Here is a 20,398-nt window from a genome sequence, read left to right as displayed (position 1 = left end):
CGTATACTTAATAATTTTGTACATTTTTTAAAATTATTGTAAATTTTGTTATTCAATTTTATATTTTTATTTAAATTATTTGTTATTTTTTCAACAATATAATTTTTAAATTGTAATTGTATTATATTTTTTATATTTTATTCCATTTTGTTAAGTATTTTTTGACCACTATATTGTTAAAGTTTCAAATTTCAATGAAATAAAATTTCTATTTTTTTTCTAATTTGTTGTCCATTTGACATTTTGTATTTTATTAAGTATTTTTTTCATTTATTTGTTAGAATTTTTAATTTTCAATTTGTTCAATTGTTCCCAAAGGAAAATTAAGTATTTTAATTTTATTTAATAAAAAAAACAAATTGCCCCGGTCCATCCTAGGCCAAGCCTGGCCCATGGCCCAACTGGACACAGTTCGAGCCCACAGCACGACTTGCAGCTTGCTTGGCCCAGGCCCACGGCCCAGCCCAACACACCATTGGCCTGCATGGGCTCGCGCCGTGGGCCGTACCGGGCCGATCCCCAGCTTATTGCAGGAGAGGGAAGCACGGCCCGTTCACCGCTGGCGGGCTATGCCGTGCCGGCCCGCTTTACAATTATAGGTTTTCGGGAAAAATTTAGGTCGTAAAGTCTACCGAAACAAGGTCCGGAAAAGAGAACAACTTCTCCCTTCCTTATTTTTCCCGGAAAAAAATAATAATAAATAGAGAAAAGTTTTCCTATCTTCTTTTTTATTTTCCATTTCCTTCCGTGTTTTTTCTATATTTTCTTCTTTCTCGCCTTTCGTTTTCTGCAAACCGATCTCGAGGAAGTCTCCTTTTCGATCAATAGAGACGATTTAGAGAAGCAGATAAACCCTCATTTACAGATGTAATTTGGAGGACATTTTCTGCTTTTTATAGCAGATTTCTTCATCTATCGATCGATCAATAAGCAAATAGGTTGCAAAAAGTCGCAGCAAAGTCCCGGTCATGGCGGTTGCAGAGAATGCTGGTGTTGATTTGGGGATTAATGTTGGTTCTTCCACCCGGAATTTTGAAGCTGTCGGGCCGGATTCGCATGTACCGAACGATCTAGATCAACCAAAGCAGAATCATTTAGGCACGAGAATGGTCGATCCTAATTTACATCAAAACAGTAGTAACAACAATAATCCAATTTTAAGGCCACACGATCAGCCGTACCATATGAAGATTCATCAGTTTCAACAGCAACATCAGCAACAACAGCAGACTCAGCACAGAGGAACAACTCCATCGGCGCATGTTAGCAACCACAAGGCACAGCTGTCACAGGTTCAGCACAACCTTGACCAGGTGCCTAAGAAAGCTGCGCAGAACATGCAAGTAGGGGGAGCGATGACGGCGCAGCATGGTGCGCCAGGAAAATCTGGGTTCGTGCAGGCTCATCAGCGATCGAATGGCGCCGATTTGCAGAGGAACGGAGAGGTTGGTGAGAGTTACAAGCGGGATATCAGGGACTTAGAGGAGCTCCTTTCCAAGTTAAACCCCATGGCTGAAGAATTTGTTCCTCCTTCCCTCGTTAACCATGGATCAGGAGGTGGCCTTCATGCTAACAACTTTTTGGTGCATAATAACACTGGAAATGGCAATGTCAACGGAAATACCACTAGAAGGGTAGGATCAAAACTGCTTTCTCTCGATTTCTTTGCGTCCTTTCTTTTTCTTTTTTATCTCTCCCTTCTGTGCATGTCTCTTTTGTCCCATTCTACTTTTATTAAATCTCATTTTTCTTTAATTGGTTTCTCTCGGTTTAGAAAAAGAATAACTATAATCAAGGGAAACGGAGAGTGAACAGCAGAACAAGTATGGCACAGCGAGAAGAAGTAATTAGGAGGACTGTATATGTATCTGACATTGATCAGCAGGTAAGCAATTACATTAGCTTCGTGAGGTTTCCATTTTTCTTTCCTTTCCCGCCCCCTTCGGTTTATTTTTTTATTATATATAATGCCTGTCGCTTAATACTTTACTTAAAATATTTTGTATTTGGTGTCTAGGTGACTGAAGAGCAGCTCGCCGCCCTTTTTATAAACTGTGGACAGGTAACTCAAGTTCGTTTTTTGTTACTCTAAACTGCGCTTTGCTCTGGCGATGGTGACTTATCTCTTAATAGCTTCCTCTTTCGTGGGCTGAAGATCGTTGACTGCCGTGTATGTGGTGATCCTAATTCCGTTCTTCGTTTTGCTTTCATTGAGTTTACTGACGAGGGTAAACTTCATGAACTCAGTATGCTATTTGGTTTACCTTCTTGATCAACTTCTTATTTTGTTTCCTATTCTGAATCAACGGTTGTTTGCTTCTTGGTCATGTGACAACTCAGAGGGTGCAAGGGCTGCATTGAGTCTGGCAGGGACTATGCTTGGATACTACCCAGTTAGGGTGCTGCCCTCAAAGACTGCAATTGCACCTGTTAACCCGACATTCCTGCCAAGGGTGAGGAAGTCTGCAACTGTGGTTACTTATATGTTTCTTTACAATGATAATGCTTCATTAAAATTTTCATATTTCTGAATTTAAGAGCTAAGGTGGCGTTTAATAACTTCTGAAATAAGAGTTGAAAGTAGAATGCTGAAATGGTTCTAAATTAAAATATTTGCTATTGAGTATTTTAGCAACTAGAGTCCTACTTAATTACTGAGAATACACAGGCCTAAGAGTGATTATTTTACACTTATAAATTTGATGATATATCAAAAACACTGCTGAATTTAAGCCATTTCTAAGTTTGAAATGTTCTGCATTCTGCTTCCAGTACCTATTTCAGCAGTCCCAAGTCATGCCTTACTCTTTCTGGGTTCCGTTTTTTCTAATTTCTTGGTGATCATGCTTTCTGGCCTACAGTCTGAAGATGAACGTGAAATGTGTGCAAGAACTATTTATTGTACAAATATTGATAAGAAGGTAATTTGGAATTTCTATTTCATTTTAAAATGTGATATAATGCATGAACTGGTAGGCTCTTTCCTAAGTCCGTTGTTAATTTGGTATAGGTTTCTCAAGCAGATGTCAAACTCTTCTTTGAATCAATTTGTGGAGAGGTCTGTAGCTGCTATTCCATCAAACACAAAGCTTCTATTTCATTTTGAATTATTGGATCCATGTTTGGAAAAAAGAGAGTTTATGGGTTGCATCTTTTGCATGCAGGTTTATCGTTTGAGACTGCTAGGAGACTATCACCATTCTACCCGTATTGCTTTTGTTGAGTTTGTAATGGTAATTTCTTCATGTTCTTTCTCTATCCTAAATTCTTTAAACATATTGTGCTGGCTTCAGTGAAACTTGGCCATGGTGTCTGACATAAGACATTTCTGCTATTTTTTTATATACTTTTATATTCACAGGGCCTTAAAAGCTTTTTGTAGTTGAACATTTTGGATTTCCTTTCATTTCAAACACTCCACAAAATGACAGCATTTGTGCACATGATTTTTCCTCTCTGGATGCTAGAGGAATGATTCTTTGTGGGGATAACTCCAATATTTCTGATGGATAATTGATAAAAAAAAATCTGATGGATAAGCAAAAAGAAAGAAAAACTGGTGCCACACCTATAAAAAATGATACAAATGTAAGGTATATCCTTTTGGTCTCTGTCCTTGAAAAGGCTGTGGGCTGCTCTATCCTTTCTTTATAAATTTCCATGTTTAGACTTCAAAATTGAAGCAACTTCTGTCAAGTTCTGGCATCTGATGTGAGTTTGTTGTAGCCACTTCAATGGTTCAACCAGTTTGAAGAGTTAATGCAACAACTCCAACCAGTGAGACAAGATAAAATTAATTAGATTGTTAAGGTTTTAAGAGACAACACTCTGATAAGAATATTGTACAGAAGTAGGGAGGATTAAAGACAATATAAAGGGTTTGGAATTTGAAACCATATCGTAGAATAAATATTATGCTAAGACCTAACTTGGATGTCTCATTGGTCACTGATCAGTGCAAAATCTTAGTTCTAGATGGAAATAATCCATTTCAAGAAATTAAATATTGGCATCCATAAATTCTGTGATTTCTTGTTAAGTCATTATTCATTTTAAGGTGCAAAGCTAGGGTCTGTTTGATAACACAAAGTTGCTGGACTGGATTGATTATTGCTTTGTCTTTTAGTGAAGAAAATAGTCATATAATGATGCATTTAGGGGCAAAATAATTAACCCGACATGTTGTCAATCTATTAAGCAGCTCACAACCTACTTATGACTTATTCACTAAAATACAAAGCAATAAGGTATTCAGTTCATTGACTTCAATCATTACCAAATGGCTTCTTACTCTTGTAAGTTCTCTTCCCCTTCATGTTTTTTTTTTGTTAGGGAATTTAGCTCAGTCTTTTTTTATCACTTCAATAAAAATCAACATTAAGGTTATCAATACTACTTGCAAGTCAAATGTAACCAATAGAAAAAGGAGATTCTATCTTCTATCACCATGAAACCATCTTTCTGGGGGGGATGTTTATAAGAAATAGAAACCTAGATTTTTAAAGCAACTCTAATTAAAGTAACCTCGCGCCTCCATGGCTCTGTGTTTACCATTCACCCTCGCTCCCTGATCCCCTGTTCTTCTTGTTGTGCTTCCTCTTGTACCTTTGGTTCCTCAACAACTTCGGATCCATCCCCTTGGTGGAAGTGTGTGTCTCCTGGGCTTCTTGATCCCATTCATATGGGCCTTGTAGGACTGAGTTTGAGCTGTGTGGTTCTTCGACTTAAGCAGGCCCTTCTTGCAGCTCTTCTAGGGTTAGGGTTTCTGAACTGGTGGAATTTATCTCAGTCTTTCAGCTGGAGAAACACTGAACCCAACTTATTGTCTAGGACTCTAGGCAAAAGGTCCAAATGCAATCTCCGTTGTAGAGAGCTCAAGAAGCTTCCTTTCTTATCCACTTGACAATGATTTGATGATCTTCTATTACAAGAACAGCAAGGAATCTAGTTGCCAGGAAGGTGCCCCATTAATGAATGCAATACGGTCCACTTAGAATCATGGTTCAAAGTATCGATACGATATGTCTGATACGGGGCGTATCGTATCGTATCTTTTGAAAAAGATACAGTCTGAAACGCCTGTTTCCAGGTGTTTTGGACCCCCAATTTTTTTAATAATAAAAAGCATGCTAAAAGCTTCTTAAAAAACCAAAATTTGAAAAAAAAACTAAAAGAAAAAAGAGTTTCGGCCGTTTCTAAGTACCAATACGATACGACCGAAACTCGTATCGTATCGATACTTTGGACCTTGCTTAGAATTCTTAATTGTCATTTTCCAGGTTAGAGTGTCTGCTCATCTTGTAATATTTGATGATTTGATCCTTATCCATCATTTGCATGGGCATGAATATTTGAGTACAGGAATGGTTGAGCCGTTGTTGCTGACAATCTGTGACTTGTTTTATTGTGCAATGTGTGAGCGGTAATGGGACTATGAGTAATACCAAATGAAGTGAGTTTAGAATAGGAAGTGGAGAAGAGAGGAGAGAAGAGAGTTCTCACCCACTCAACTAGGGCATCCTATATCATTATCAAATAAAAGTATTGTATTATAGAAATATCCCTGTTTGGTAATAAAATCATAGTGAGTAAAGTACCTGTCTAATCTTTCCTTCTGACAATTTCTTCTTTTTCCCATCACCAAGGTTAACTGATAAGGGGGCTATTTGCCTAAGGATGGGGTTGAAGATTCAACAATATTTCCTATGGAATAGATGGGGTGAAAAAGGAAAATTCTACTTGGCTAAACTGATAAAAAAGTCACTTGGTTCAATTGAAGTTGGTCTATAAGCCTAAACATCTGGGCAGCTTGGCTTTTGTAGGGTAGGTGCCAACTGCCAAGTAAGCTGAGGCCCTTGTGGTCAGTTTCCAGCTTAACATTGATTCTTCCCAACTCAATTCTTTTATCATTAGTTTTGCTCCTTTCCCAACTCAGTCATTTCTCTACCGGTCCTACATCAGGATGCTTTTGTGTGGCTGGTTTTTCTTGGTAAAATGTTCACCATAGATTATGTAAAACGTAGGGTATATTTGGAAATTGTTGTCCTATGGGTGGATCATTTAGAGGTTTTATTTTTTTCTTTTTTTTTTCTTTTGGTTTGTACAAGAAACAAATCATTTGGGGAATTTGTGATTAATTTATTCCTTTTAATTGCGGTCTATGGTCCCTTTTTTCTATATGTTGTGAAGTTTGAGAGGGGTGAAATAGCAGAATTTTTGAAGAATCTTATAAGCCATTAGTTTGGCTGCATCTTGATGCCTATTTTTTTAATCAGCAAAACTAGATTTATTTTATTAAATGAAATTGGAAAATAGGGGTGATTAATACAACTTGATTGATCAGAGTGTCAATCCCTTCATAATCCAAGCTGCAAAGATGCTCAAAACAATTGCTGCTTCATAACCCCTTGTTTTGCTAAGGAATTATCTAAGCCATTTGCACTCCTAATCCATTTGAGTTCAACCTCTAATTTTCTTACTATCTTTTCCACTTCTCTTAGTATGTGCTGAAGGGTCCAAGGGATACACCTGTTTGATTTTTCCCATGAGATGACCACTTGTGAGTCTCCTTCCATCGCAGTCACTCTAAATCTCATTTGTTCAGCTAGTCTATGACCTTGCAACAGATCCAACAGTTCAATCTTCAAAGAGTTTCCTAAACCAGTTGGCCCTGAAAACATTGCAACAATCCCCCCTCCCCATTCCCACGAGATAAAAATTTTACCTTTTTATCTGTTGGGAGTTTCCACTCCATACACACTGTCTTTTATTCTTGATGATTGTGCTATTTCTGCCCAGGCCCTTGAGAAGTCAGTTACTGAGAAAGTAAAGGCTACCTTTATTTTTATGCTGTCTATCACTTCCTCCAATGTTATGCTCTTCTCCAAGAAGACTATTCCTCTCTTCCCACACCACCCAGCAAATTGCTGCCTTAGTGGCTCTTCAAAGCACTTTCCCCTGTTTCTTTGGTTGCCTTAAGAAGTTAGGATTGAATAGGCCAACCACGTCTTGAGGGGGGCTGGGGGGCCCATCTGCACCTGAAGAGAGAGTTGAAAAACTCCCAGGTTTTAAACACAAAGGGACAGGGGATTAGTAAATGGGATAGGGTCTCACCACTATCCCTACATAAAAGGCACATAGAAGGCCTTCTTTTCTGCAATTACCTTACCAAGAAAAAATTCCCAGCAGAAAGCTTGAAATTTGAGTGGAATAGGCTTACTCCAAATTTCTTTCATTGGGAAGTTCACCCCTTGATGGTTAGATGAGGCAAGGGACTTGAAGGAGGAACAAGCAAAGAGGCCATCTGGAGAAATCGTCCAAATTCTGGAATCCTCAAGGGAGGAATCCAGCGAGACCTGCCTTAAGGTATCAAGTAAGTGTATCAAAGAAGAACACTCAGAATCCTTCAAGCCTCTTCTGAACCTGAGGTTCCAATTTAAACCATTTGGAGAAGGTATTCCTATTTTGGATATGTGTTCCCCTTTAAACTGAGAAATATCCAAAGGATGAGGAAAAAGGTCCTTAAGAAGAAATTGCCCTGACCGTAAATCCTCTCAGAAGCAAATATTTTTTTTTGGATGAATTCCTAGAAATGAATTGTCACCCTTCCCATATTGAACCTGACGGAATTAAGAAAGATTGGGTAAGCAACATGAATTGCTTTCCACAGAGTAGCTGAGGAAGTGTGGGGAGCAACTTTTGCATCCCAGCCTTACCCATGAATGCTTACTATTACCTTGTGCCACAGCCTTTCGCATGTCAGCCTATTGTTTTTTGATGGATTGGGTCCATGTCCTTAAAGTGTTTAAAGGGTTGATTGGCAGATATATTAAATGACGTTTTGTCTTGGATGTAGAGGGGCATATACTGTAAAAGTCTCGGCTTTAACTTTTTCGTATATTGTTATTCTCTCTCTTAAATATAAATACAATTTTTTTGATTACATATCAGGCAAAAATCTTTGACATTTGGCTTCTTCTTTATATGTTTCATTGTTGTGAGGGCATTCAATCAAACGTTGTCACTACAACATTGAATCACCAAATCCCCCCTCCCATTTTCTTCCTTCCAGAGTTAGTTTGTGTAAAAGGCCATTGGTTACAAAATATGGCCCAGATTTCACGAGCATGTTTCTTGATTTGGGTGCTACACCCAAGATTGTGACAAGCTTTCTCAGATGATTGCTGAAATTAATATTTTGTTAACTTCAGACCCTACTCAATGGATGACATCATTGGAGGGTGGCAAGTTACAGCACAGTATTCCTCTTCATAACCTACCTTGCATAATGAATGGAACCCACTGGATACTGATCGAATAAAGCTCAATTTTGATGGGTGCAGCATGGGCAACCCAAGGTTGTTAGGAATTGGAGGAGTCTTTAGAGATAGTCGGGTTGTATTATCATTATTTGCAGAACCTATTGGCTTTTGGGATTCCACAAGAGCTGAGATGAATAGATGATAGCAGTTTTACATGGACTAAGATTAGGGAAGAGGTTGAATATGAGAGAAACTTGGTGGTGGAAGGAGATTCCAAGAACACATTGAGCTGGCACGGAAAGATAATCAATAAACATGGCAGTACTGATACACCTTGAGAGAAACTATCCATGCATTAAGGAAGATGGTCATCTAAATTCACAGGGTATGTAGATCGCAAAAAGCATTGACTGACTCACTTGCAAAACAAGGGGGTAAACAGGTGTATTGGGGGATGACTAAAGAAAACTACATATGAATATAATGTAACATGGAAAGTGTGGATTGGGAGTAGAGGTTTGAGGGACTGCAAGGCAATTATGAATGTTTCTCATTCTTTTTTTTTTTTTTATAATCAATAAAGTTGTCAGTTAAATATAAAAAAAGGTTAACTTAAGTTTGTCCTATCAACTTCCACTTAGTGGGGACTACTTATTCCTTGTGGTCTAGTTGCACTGTGGAAATTCTTCTTGCTGAATGCTAGGACTACTTAAGGTATTATGTCTAAGAGATCATGGAAACATAAGTTTTCTTGAATGTTTATCAAGACTCAACTGTGGTTCCTCAAATTTATTGGGCTTAAGCTTCTTTATTAGGGATGATTTCCCCCTATAGTCATCAGGTGTCTTGTACCTATTATTGCTTTGTTCCTGTAAGTTTGACGTTTATGGATCAAATTTGCAGTTAGATGGAAGTTTTCACTGTTTTTGTTCTTTATTTTTAATTCAAAATCATTGGAGTGATCTCTGTATACTTCAACTCAACAAACCCTTGATGGCCATATCCATTCTAAATTGCAGAGATCTTTGTACTTGATGGGATTTATCTTGTGATCTTTATAGTGGCAAACATTAGAATGGAAAATGCCTTTGTTGGAGATAGCATGAAGGAGGTACTAAGGCCATGTTTGATAAACTGTATCTCGGCCTCTTATGTCTGAAAAAGTTGCTTTTCAGATGCAATGATCATTTGTGTTCTGCCTCTTACTATGCATTTGAATAACCAAAGAAGAGCTGAAGTAGTTAGACATTGTCCCATCATGGAATGCAATCAGAGGCATTTCAGACATGTCAAAATGACCCTAATACCCATTGACAAATTTAATATTGACATTGGTTGCCCTTGTTGTAATCTCCATTTCGAGCCAAAGGGCGATAGAGACTTTGCATCCCTAGTTCGCAGACGAAACAGAGATGACATAGGTGATTGGAGGACAACATCTCAGGTGAGATTTTGGGTTTTTTGTTCACCACTTCTGATTCTATTTCAATCATAACATCCTATAGATTGGAAAAGGATGACTAGGGCTTTCTTAGACATCAACAATCGGGGCTTTGTCAGAGCCAACAAACGAAGAATCCATATAATGGACTTTCTCCTCACATAAGGTCTGGATCTCCTGGTGCAAATGAGTGGCCTTGGATAGGTCCAATTTCTCGGGCTCGGAGGTGAAAACTTCCTTCAAGTCCTTCAATTTCTTTGACAATTGAAGAACCCTGATGGTGGGCTGCAAGAGCTTGACAGTGTGGTGAATGTTGGAGAGCTGGGTGATCTTGAGGCAAAATTGACGGTGTGGATTGGCGATCTCCTGGTGGATGTGGCAAACAGAGGACTGAAGGTATGAAATGACAGAGAGAGCATAAGGTCCTTGAAGGAGGAAAGTTGGGAGAGGAGGTCATCTGGTGGGAAAGGACATCGGAGTGGAGTTGCTTCTCAAGGGGATGGATGTCTTCTTCAAGCTTCTCGGCATGGGTGGCTGCTGAGCCAAAGTTGAGTGCTTGGGAGGAGAATTGGGGTGGAGTTGAAGTCGGGGGAGAGGAAAGTGGAGAAGATGGGATTAGAAGAGAAGGTATTGAGGGGGGAAAGAAGAGGAATGGGGAGTGGGAGCTTAATGAGTTGGGTCTATTTTCAAGGGCAAAATAGTAAAATTGACAGTTATCAAACCTTGGAAGAATACCCCTACACAAATGCTCTTATTTTTTCAGAGACTCTGAAAAGTGAAAAGTGTAAATTTTTCTCATGCAATTCTTTAGAATTCTTGGGGTTAAACATCCAAAACATTTGACTCATCTTATAAAGAAAAGGATGGAAAATCAGATGCAAGCATCTACTTGAAGTCTTGAACCCGTATCGTTTAATTTTGGAATTGATTTGGCATGGTTTATTTTCTCCATCGAATGTTTTGCGATAGAGTGCTTGGATTGAGCAAAAATGACAAACATTTCTTCCATTTCATAAATAACTTCCTGGAACATCTGATGAGAACATCTTGCAAATTGAATGAATCATCAACTGAGATACATGTGGAGGTTGTCGATGACACTTATTAGCTAGAAAGAACTTGTTGGAACAAGCTGTCAAATGATATTTCTTGATCCACCTTTAGAGGATCACCATGAACACTAGAAAATATATTAGGCCATTTTTATTTAAGAAGATTGATTATTTAGATTTTTGTGCTGGTGCACATATAAGACTGCTATCTTGTAGGTAAAGCTGTAAATAGGCAAATTGTATACATTGGTATCTCTGAGCTTCATCTGAGGCTGTGCTGATATACTCTTCTGCAAGACTTCAGGAGACAACCTCAAGGTTTACTGCAATAGAATTGCATTTCCATTGGAAAGACTCTGCACTCCATCAGTGCCTCTAATAACATTAACATCCTAACTAAAGGGGCTTGTTGAGTTTGTCTTTGGGGAACTACAGATTTCATTTACTTGTTGGGGCTTGAATGATGTTTGATGGTTCTGATAGTTTATTTCAAGCTGTGTCTAAGCATGCATTTTCTGTGTCAATCTTAACGTGTGGTCCTAGATTTTGGTAAAATGACACATAAGATATGAGAATTCTAGGTTCTTATGGTTCAGGTCTTAATGTCTATGTTAGTGGGGTTACATGATGATTTCATTCTTCATAAACTGGGGATTACTACACCAAAGCTACCTTCTGTTACTGTTATTATTATTAATTTTTGATTGTTACCTTCTGTTATGAGTTATGACAAACTGTTGATTATGATATGTTATTGCCCCTACTGATTTGAGAAAAGGAAAAGGGCAATTCATGAGGGAACTCATGGATGTTAAAATGTTTTATTTGATGAGACTGTTTACAAGAGAATGGAGGTGACCTGGGGGGTTTTAGATTTTCTAGGGGCCTTACAGATAGCAACTATGTCATCAATGAAAGATGCGATTCCCTTGATCAAGATATGGACCCCAAGGGCATTTAGTCTAGCTCTACTAATCCTCTTGTTGAATCGAATGGTCCTGTGAACATTCCCTACAAGGTGATTTGGAGAAACCCCTATTTGGGAGCTTTTTCATTGAATTCTTGCTAAATTTGTGTATCATGGCCCAGAAGAGGGGAGAATTAGTGACTTCTTCTGCTGCCAATTTGTTTATCAGATCTTGGATCATATTTTTATCTGGTCACCATGTAGGATAATCTCTGAAGATTCTTGGAAATTTTTATTCTCTTGCAGGACTGCAGTTCCCAACAAGATGCAGGGTCATGTGAGGTATACTTGATGCTAATGTTGGGGCTTCTGGGATGAAAAAGAATTCCAGAATATTTAACAACATATCTTGGGACCTACGGAGAGCTAGTTGATTTGGTCAATAGTTGAACATTAGGGTGTCTTATTAGATAATGAATATTTACGAGTTTAAAGGCATCTTGTTGACTAAACCAATCACTTTATAAACATTCTATGATCTTTTCATGTAAAGCCAGGAGAAGAGGTAGGACTAGGTCCTTCTAAGTTTAGTTGTTTTTGTTTTGATGGCTGCTCCTTGGGCAACCTGGGCCATCTGATAGGGGGCGCCATCAAATTGAGGTAGCACAGATTTCTGCCTTTCTGGGCAGCAATTTGGGTCTACTTGTTCATTTGGCTGGGCAGCAATTTGGGTCTACTTGTTCATTTGGGTCCTAAGATTATCTTAATCCTTTTGCTGATAATCTTGTCAGGGCTGGGGTAAGGAAGGGAGTAATTGGGGGGGGGGGGGTTGAGACCTGGGGGTGAATTTTTTTTCTAGTAATTTCTTTTTGATTTTTGTCCTTTTATATTTTATATTTGATTTTTTCTTTTTTTTTACATTTTTATTCTGCACTAATTTCATACTGCAGAATCCATGCCTTTGTGGTTCTGTTTGCTTTAGTTTCCTTCCCTTGAAATTTTTGATAATTTATAAAATTTGGATAAATCTTTTTTTTTGGTAGTATGAAATCCATATAAAGATGGACTTAAACAAGGTGTAGGATCCACCTACTACAGGACAGTTAATATGGGTATGGTATAACTGAAGATTTTTTCTCAGAAGTGATTTACCATATTACACAAGTAGTTTCTTGATGGAAGAAAAGAAGGCTCCCTATAAACAACTCTTGTTATACTTGTCAATCTATAGGCAAGAAAAAACAATAAAATAGAGATCTAAGGCAGGAGGGTGACTTTATCATACGACCACTCTCTCACCCATATCATTGTCTCATATCTAAGCCAAAATATGAAGTTTACCATAATTAATCACTCTCCTTGTAATTACAGATCCCCATAAAACTAATTACATTACAAAAAAGCTGTCTTTTCTGTAAGCATACTGTTTATGTACTGTCTGGTTTTAGAAGTTCTGAATTTAATGCTCATCATGATTGATAACTTCTGATTCTTCATTACCTGAATTGCAGGCTGAAAGTGCAATTGCTGCCCTCAACTGTAGTGGTGCAGTGTTGGGATCTTTGCCAATAAGGTCTGTTTCCTGTTCTTCCTCATGGTGGTTCTTTGGCTACTGTTTATAACTCAAGTTGTCAACTAATTGTGACATGGGTTGTTTGTAAAAGTTGCCTTAATGTCGCTTGTGTAATGTGCATTCAGGGTAAGTCCATCAAAGACGCCAGTTCGGCCTCGTGCTCCTCGCCCATCCATGCACTGAATTATTTTGAGCGTGTCCAGAATGATTGTTACTCCTACGTTGATATCAAAGTATACGTACACATATATACAGGTAGTTATTATGGTCTGGAGGTTTAATTTATAGTTTTGTCCTTGGCATCTAGTCTGGGTTCTTTATTATCCATAGGGGGTAAAGTTTGTTCATGTAGAGTTGGATGGAACTTCGAGGCTTCCAAAGAGTTTATTCATCAGTGCACATTAAGATGAACAACTGTAGCCTGTAGGGCATATCCCAAAAATGAGTACTCTCAGAATGTTTCTAACTTTTACCCCTTTTGAAGTACTTAGGAAGATGGGTTTAATGAAGGTCTCTTTGGTACATTTTAGCTGCAACTTATAAGCAATTTAGTGATTTCAGCGCTAGTACTAACAAAAGGTTCTAGTTTCATTAGTCTGGGGACAATTGTATTCATTCTTCGCTGATGGAGTCTTACAAATGCCATGTCTCATCTACCACTTAAAACTAGATATTTCTCCCAACCTTGGTGGCTCAATTTCCAGCTATCTTTGGGACTCAAGGTTTTAGAGGTTTGATGCTGTAGTGGCAGTGTTTTTTTTTTTTTTTTTTTTTCAGTTGTGGATTCAGAATCAGAAAAAGGAGTAATTTGAGTGTCCTTGGGCGCATGCTTGTTCGGTTGTTCCCAGGCAGAGAGGGTGTGAACGGACAGATTGCTATTGAAGATGACTTGAGGTTGAGGCACGCATTTGCCTCAATATGTGGATCTTGTCTCATTTTTCTTTCCTTTTCATATATCGTGACTCGGCAATTCATTCTGTGTGTGACCCTGGGATTGTAAGGTTATGATGAACCGCTTATTTCGTACAAACGCTCCACTTTCATGAAATGAGTATATGTTTCTTCACTCGTTCGTTCTGTAAACCAATTTATCATCAGGTTGGTCCTTTATTAATGCCCTGCCTGCACTCTGCAAAGGTTAAAGCTTGTGCTTCTTTCTTTCCTGGGTGAGTTGTGGACTTTGCCAGATTGGGGCCGGGTTTTGAGATGTAAAGCACATGGCATAATAAGCTATGCAAATAAAATTGTAAGGGAGGTAGGTTTATCTTTTCTTTATACAAAAATGAAATAAGAATTACCGTGGGAGTGATAGGTTACCTATAAGCTATATGCTTAAAAGAAGGTTTATGGTTTCTCCTTTAGCTCTGCTTAGCAATGATTTCACCTTCTTAGTAATATAAAATAATAAAAATAGTGAGATTGGTTGCAGATGAAGGTGCCAGCTGGCTCAGTAAGTTCTTTGACTGGTTCAAGAACAGACTTGGGAAAGAATCTCGCCTTCACCTAGGTTTGGGGGTAGGGGTTTATAGTAGACTCATGAAGCAAAAAATAATAAAAAAAGGATTAGTTGCCGTAGCAGATAACAGGCTTAATTGAAGGAGCAAAAGTTTTGGGATTTCTATGCCGTTTTGTGATGATGATGACGATGATGTGTCATGGTTCTTAGATCTTCTCCCAACCATAATTCCTTAAAGACAAATTGCCAGTCGTCGTTTTACTAAATTATATACTTTGTGGCGTGTGCCTTTGAACGGCCTTTCTGTAACCTTGTCAGCTTCTCTGTCTATCCATACCATCTCTAATTGTTTATATCTCTATCTTCAGCTTTCACACGAAACAACGAAAAAAAGTTTGTCTTGGTCTTGGACGAAAGCCAATCTCCCCCTCGGATTCGTTGTTCCACCAGTTTCTTTTTACAGGAAACTTCTCCACAACCTCGCATCAAATTCCAAGATTTTGAAACAGCGACTGATGCAGACCCGCATGCTTGACTTTTGACTTTGACACAGCAGGAAAAAAGGTATCACCCTCTACCCCCCCTCCTGCCTTGGATTCCATACATATCTCTAACAAGCTCATCAAAAAAGGTGACAACACAGATGAAGGACAGTAAAAGTCTCAAGTAAATTATTATAGATGAAAGGAAAAAAAAGAAGAGAGAGAGAGAGAGGATAGCTGAAAAAAGAGACAGAGGCACTATTTATGCAATGCCTCTCATTAATGGAACTTATTACCTCAACTCTGAAATCTGAATGATGATTTTCATTTTCTACCCAACAAAAAAAAAAAAAACAAATATTCTGAATGATGGATGGACAAACAAATAAAAGAGAAGCAAAATTACAAGTAGAAAAAAGCCAATCTATCATGAGTTGGTTTTTCTTCTTGACAAATCAATGTCGGCAGACAGTGGTGGTCCGATCGAAGACATAAAAAAACCAATCTTTCGGGCCAATTGCTGCTAACTAAAGCATAAAAGAAAAGTGGTTTGTTATCATCATCGGAAGCCCCGTGCATTCCGAGACAATACGAATCAGTCTAAAAAATCAGTATCAACACACTAGGTCGAATCATTTCAAAAAAAAAAAAAAAAACACTAGGTCGAATCCGAAGTCAATATTTCGTTTCGACCTCGTTTTTCTTTCTTGACTAATACAGAAACAGATGTGACCTTTTATCCTAAACGACCAAGACTCTCTCTCTATACCACCTTACCAAATCCTAATGACTACGCTATTGATACCATGGCTGGCACTGGCAGAGCTCTCTCTCTCTCTCTCCTCTCTAATTGACAAGACTGCCGCTATTTTTCTTCTTATCTGGCAAATAAATGGCAATACCAATAATACCATCCAGGAATTCGTCTGAATAAAAAGAATTCCTGATGCTGTTTCTCTTCTCTCCACCGGGTAATCTACAAAACTTGGTCCCTTCTTTTTTCCCATGTTAAATGAATCCTGTCAAGAGTGACGGAACAAAATTGCAGTATCCTCTTCGTTAACTAAAAAAAAAGGACTAAGCTGATGACGTATTCTGCTAGGGGGTCGTTGCCTCAGCGGCTTGTGAAGCACTGGAACCTGTCATTGCCGGCGCCGCTCCTACCGTAATTGTCGTCGAACCTGTTGCATTGTGGTCTCATTTGTTATTATCGACACCACTGGAAATTGAGTTTGGATGGATAAAACGAGAATTAATTAGAAGTTGAATTGAATCAGACACAAAGCTGGGTTTAGAAGTTGGACCGGTGGTTGTGGTTGTGATTGCAGAAGCAGCTGCTGAGGCGGCGCCACCACCACCATAATGCTGAGGCAAATATGGGTAATGAGGCATCATCTGGGGATAATGAATCCCAAAACTCTGTCCTTGAGCTTGACTGCTGCTACCATGTTGTTGGGTGTACAATGGATAGAAATTATGGAAGATAGCAGGAGCCCCCGACGCCACAGCAGTAGCAACGTAGTATGGCGAAAACTGCTGCTCCCCATATACACTGTAATAGTTCTGCTGCGTATCAATGCCAGAAATTTCAACTCAGCATTGCAGTGATATGAATGTACATGTAATGTATTGTCTGCGTACATGCATCATGCGTGCACTGTGATATCGTTGACATACATACATACATAACACATGCATGCACGTGCATTCAACAACCTCATTTAATTAATCTAGGATAATGTTTACACTTTACAGTAGGGAAATACCAACCATGGGGTACATGCCTTCTTGTGAATGACCTGAATACCTGATGAAGGATGAAGAAGGGAAATTATTAACAAGAGGATGAAATGCAGAATAAAGAGACTAAGAGAGAGAAATAGAAGGCAAAACTCTTCTTCTGTTTACCCGTAAGTAGGATAAGGAAATGCGTACTGAGCGGTGGGTTGATGGAAATACGTGGAAGACGAGCCATGATAAGCGGGCGGAGCAATCGATCCCGGAACTGGTCTGAATCTCCCCATACCTACAATTTTTGTTTTATAAAAGAAAGGAGAAAAAGAAAGTGCATGTTAATGCCCTTTACAATTCATTTTGTGATCCATTAGTTTCAGATGAATATCTAGATCGAAAACGTTGATGAAGATTGAGATATAACTAGTGCATTTGGGAATTTGAATTCAATACATCTGCTCAAAGCAAGGAGAGAGAAACTAAGACTAGCAGTTGATTGATGATTAATCTGCAAAACAGATATAAAAAATAAACGAAAATTGATTCAAAGGAAATAGATACGGCACAGACCATGTTGTTGAGGGGTGGATGGGTGATTCCGATGTGCACCAAGAGACGCGAGATTGCAGTTAGTTCTCCTTCCATCGATCACTGGGGATGGATTCTGACAAGCCCTCGTTGCGGCATCCGGATCCTTGAACGTCACCTAATTAGAAATCAAGAGCCCACAGTACTCTAATATATCTGTTATTGGTTAAAATCATAAAAGGTGTGAAAAACAGAATTGAATGCCATATTGCCATTAGCGAGAGACTTTTCTTCACACTTACAAAACCGTATCCCTTGGATCTTCCTGTGTTCTTATCGGTGATAACCACAGCTTCTTGGATCTCCCCAAACTGCTCAAAATAATGTCTCATCGTTTCTCGCTGAGTCTCCCAAGCCAACCCACCAACGAAGATCTTTGTGTACGTTGTATCTCCGAACTGCCCAGCATTTTTGCCGCCAACCATCTGGAATTGTCTTTGTTGTTGAGACATGAGGAGGAAGGAAGTAAAAAAATGAAGAGGGATGATAATAGAGCTCCAACCAATAAACAATGCAATCCACCCAGCAACAACCGAAAAAAGAAAAAGCAATAAAACCAGAAGAATACAGTACAACAAGACTAAAAACCCACAACCCCAAATTTGCTTTTTGATCAGAAAATATATATATCAGTCAATCGACCCCAAGAAGATCTATGATCAACTCTCGTTCTCCTTTCTCTTCTTCTGCTGCTCCTCCTGCTACTACTTTTCCAAAATCAGACCCTCTCAGATTCCTCAACAGCGATACCCGTAACGAGAAAATCATTACTGGTGAGGGTGGAAAGGAAGAGATGCAAAAGAAAAGAAATCAAAGCATCAAAAGGAAAACTGTGGAGGAGAAGCGGAATAATTATTTATAATCAAGAGAGAGAGAGAGAGAGAGAGAGAAATAGTAGATACAAAAAGCTGCAGTGGGCACCCACGAAAACAGTGGCATAGTATGTCCAATGAGAAAATTTAGATCGATTTCTCTGCTTTCTTTTATCCATATGTATTCTACATATCAAAGCTCAACTTTTCTTTATAGGCTCCTCCGTCTGAATAATATCTGCTTCGCTGTATTCAACCTTTCTTTTCGCTCTATCCATCTTTTGTTTGGTTTAATATAATATTATTATAATAGTATGAGTTGAGAACAGAACTGATACCTTGACCCGTCCTTCTTTCTTCTCTCTCTCTCTCTCGCGTCTTGTCTCTATTCCTTGTTCAATGCAATGCCACCCCACCCTCGTCCTCTCTCTCTCTCTCTGTCTATCTCTCTGCTTCCTTCGCCCTGCAGGCTGCAGCTGCTGCAATTCTCGTAACCGAAAGTGCAGGCGGGAGCAGGAGGTTGTATGTTGAATGGGAGCAGGCAAAGAAACAAAAGCAAAACGCTGAGACTTCTTTTCCTCTTCTCGGCTCGACCTCCAAAATCTCCTCTCCTCTCCTCTCTCGACATAACAGAAGAAATAATCATAATTTAAGTTAATGAATAAAAATTAGAAATTATAAATGGAAAAGGAAACAAATCTGAAACTCAAAACGTAAACAATTAGCAAAAGAAGAAAGGAAATTAAAAAAAATTGTTTTTTAATAATAATAATAATAATAATAATAATAATAAATTGAAATGGAAAAGCGGGGGAGGGGAGGGACCAATCAACTCCATTGGATTAGAGACGGGATCTGCTACTCGCACTCGGACGCTTCATGCACATTCATCGTGCATCGGGAACATCTCGTGAATAATAACTTAAAAGTACGGAAGATGTTTCCAGTAGAATATATCGTGAGGCGCTTGTTAGGCGCCTTCAGTGAGAAGCAGATCCAATCCAGTAGTGTTATTAAAAAAACCTGCAACTGAATCATGACTGTCGCTACCGCACAACGGCTTTGGACTGTCGAGAGATCGGTCAAACCTCTCTCCCTCTCTCTCTCTCGTTTTCTCAATTCTCACCTCCCTTTGTCGGCTCTCGTGGCGGCTACTTCGCCGCGCTGTCTCCCTTCCACAATCCACAGGAAAAAAGGGGTCTTGCTAAAGTCCGCCTTCTTGGTGATGGAATCTTAACCTTCACCAAGAAGTACAAATATTTGTATTTGTATTATTTTTTATGTGTTTGTATTGTACAAATTTGAGTTTATCTTAAAATTATTATTATCACAAAAACTAAAATACATATCGCATAAACAATTATTGATTAATGCAATGTAATTATATTTAGAACCTAAAATTTTTATCTAGAATTATTGAGAGCAAAAAAAAAAAAAAACAAACTCCCAGTCAACTAAAAGCAACCAATGTTAACATGTTGCATCAAAAATCATGTGCTGTATGAGGTGATTAGGGCTTGTTTTGTTTTGTTGTAGATGAAAACAAAAGTAGAAGACCATCTACAGCACATATGACCATCTCAATCTATTTTGTTGTAAGTTTGGAATAAGGAAACCAACTGTGGCACATGCCATACAAAAGAAATTAAGAATAGGTTAAATAGGTGATAAAATTAGAAAAATTAGAGTGAGATGGTGTGATCATATGCACACATTGGAATCTGTCTGTTACAAGTTCAAGGACTAACTCTTGTTAGGGACAGACTGAAAAAGGACTTGGGGAAAGAATATATAATATATATGATATATATGATATATATGAATAGAATGGAATGATGAAAGAGGATTTATGTAACTAACCCCATGTGGTTGGGATAAGGCTAGATTCCATAGTTGTACAAATGATGGATGACGGTAACTATAAAGAGCGACATCCAAAAATTATAAAAAAAAAAAAAAACAACATGAATATCCATTGCCGATAAACATGCCAGATGGCATAAGTGCCATTCGGTCCAATTGACTGAGAACTGAAATGGCAGACCTCAAGAGATTGAATCGGAATTGGCCTATTTTAACTCACTTTTTTTTT

The 20,398-nt window shown here is 38.5% G+C and overlaps 2 protein-coding genes across 8 annotated transcripts; one reads left to right on the top strand and one right to left on the bottom strand.

Moving 5' to 3' along the window:
• The first annotated feature begins 555 nt into the window (after positions 1-555).
• Positions 556-16,760, top strand: LOC148864340 (polyadenylate-binding protein-interacting protein 12-like). Of its 5 annotated transcripts, XR_016109900.1 has the most exons (12): positions 556-1,634; positions 1,775-1,885; positions 2,018-2,062; positions 2,156-2,228; positions 2,341-2,453; positions 2,862-2,921; positions 3,011-3,058; positions 3,165-3,233; positions 13,173-13,234; positions 13,360-13,489; positions 15,059-15,254; positions 16,275-16,760. XR_016109900.1 is itself a non-coding variant. In XM_088978012.1 (10 exons), exons 1-10 carry the CDS (start codon positions 969-971, stop codon positions 13,415-13,417), a joined length of 1,305 nt encoding a protein of 434 aa, XP_088834138.1. In that variant the 5' UTR covers positions 556-968; the 3' UTR covers positions 13,418-13,770. The 5 variants fall into 5 exon arrangements, 1 of the variants encoding a protein (XP_088834138.1); XR_016109898.1 differs by lacking the exons at positions 15,059-15,254; positions 16,275-16,760 and adding an exon at positions 14,083-14,298; XR_016109897.1 differs by lacking the exons at positions 15,059-15,254; positions 16,275-16,760 and adding an exon at positions 14,012-14,298.
• On the bottom strand, positions 15,452-19,114 carry LOC148864339 (uncharacterized). Of its 3 annotated transcripts, XM_088978014.1 has the most exons (7): positions 18,645-19,114; positions 17,737-17,919; positions 17,477-17,612; positions 17,081-17,198; positions 16,943-16,979; positions 16,477-16,738; positions 15,452-16,353 (listed from the first exon to the last, which is right to left on the bottom strand). In XM_088978014.1, exons 2-7 carry the CDS (start codon positions 17,917-17,919, stop codon positions 16,271-16,273), a joined length of 819 nt encoding a protein of 272 aa, XP_088834140.1. In that variant the 5' UTR covers positions 18,645-19,114; the 3' UTR covers positions 15,452-16,270. The 3 variants fall into 3 exon arrangements, with proteins under 3 accessions (XP_088834140.1, XP_088834141.1, XP_088834139.1); XM_088978015.1 differs by lacking the exon at positions 18,645-19,114 and having other exon boundaries at positions 16,477-16,735; positions 17,737-18,369; XM_088978013.1 differs by lacking the exon at positions 18,645-19,114 and having other exon boundaries at positions 17,737-18,326.
• Between the last annotated feature and the right edge of the window lie 1,284 nt (positions 19,115-20,398).

This window comes from Nelumbo lutea, chromosome 3 (assembly GCF_056320005.1).
Source record: "Nelumbo lutea isolate HS-2025 chromosome 3, American lotus-T2T, whole genome shotgun sequence".
Classification (NCBI taxonomy): domain Eukaryota; kingdom Viridiplantae; phylum Streptophyta; class Magnoliopsida; order Proteales; family Nelumbonaceae; genus Nelumbo; species Nelumbo lutea.
Note: the sequence above shows the minus strand (reverse complement) of the source record. Positions and strands in the feature narration are given on the sequence as shown.

Coding starts and splice junctions, on each gene's coding strand:
- LOC148864339 (XM_088978013.1), bottom strand. CDS start 17,946: ATGTCTCAACAACAAAGACAATTCCAGATGGTTGGCGGCAAAAATGCT. Junction 17,199..17,476: donor ATCCACCCCTCAACAACATG/GTCTGTGCCGTA, acceptor CAAAAATTGTAG/GTATGGGGAGATTCAGACCA. Junction 16,980..17,080: donor TTTCCTTATCCTACTTACGG/GTAAACAGAAGA, acceptor ATCCTTCATCAG/GTATTCAGGTCATTCACAAG.
- LOC148864340 (XM_088978012.1), top strand. CDS start 969: ATGGCGGTTGCAGAGAATGCTGGTGTTGATTTGGGGATTAATGTTGGT. Junction 1,635..1,774: donor ACGGAAATACCACTAGAAGG/GTAGGATCAAAA, acceptor CTCTCGGTTTAG/AAAAAGAATAACTATAATCA. Junction 3,059..3,164: donor TTGAATCAATTTGTGGAGAG/GTCTGTAGCTGC, acceptor TTTTGCATGCAG/GTTTATCGTTTGAGACTGCT.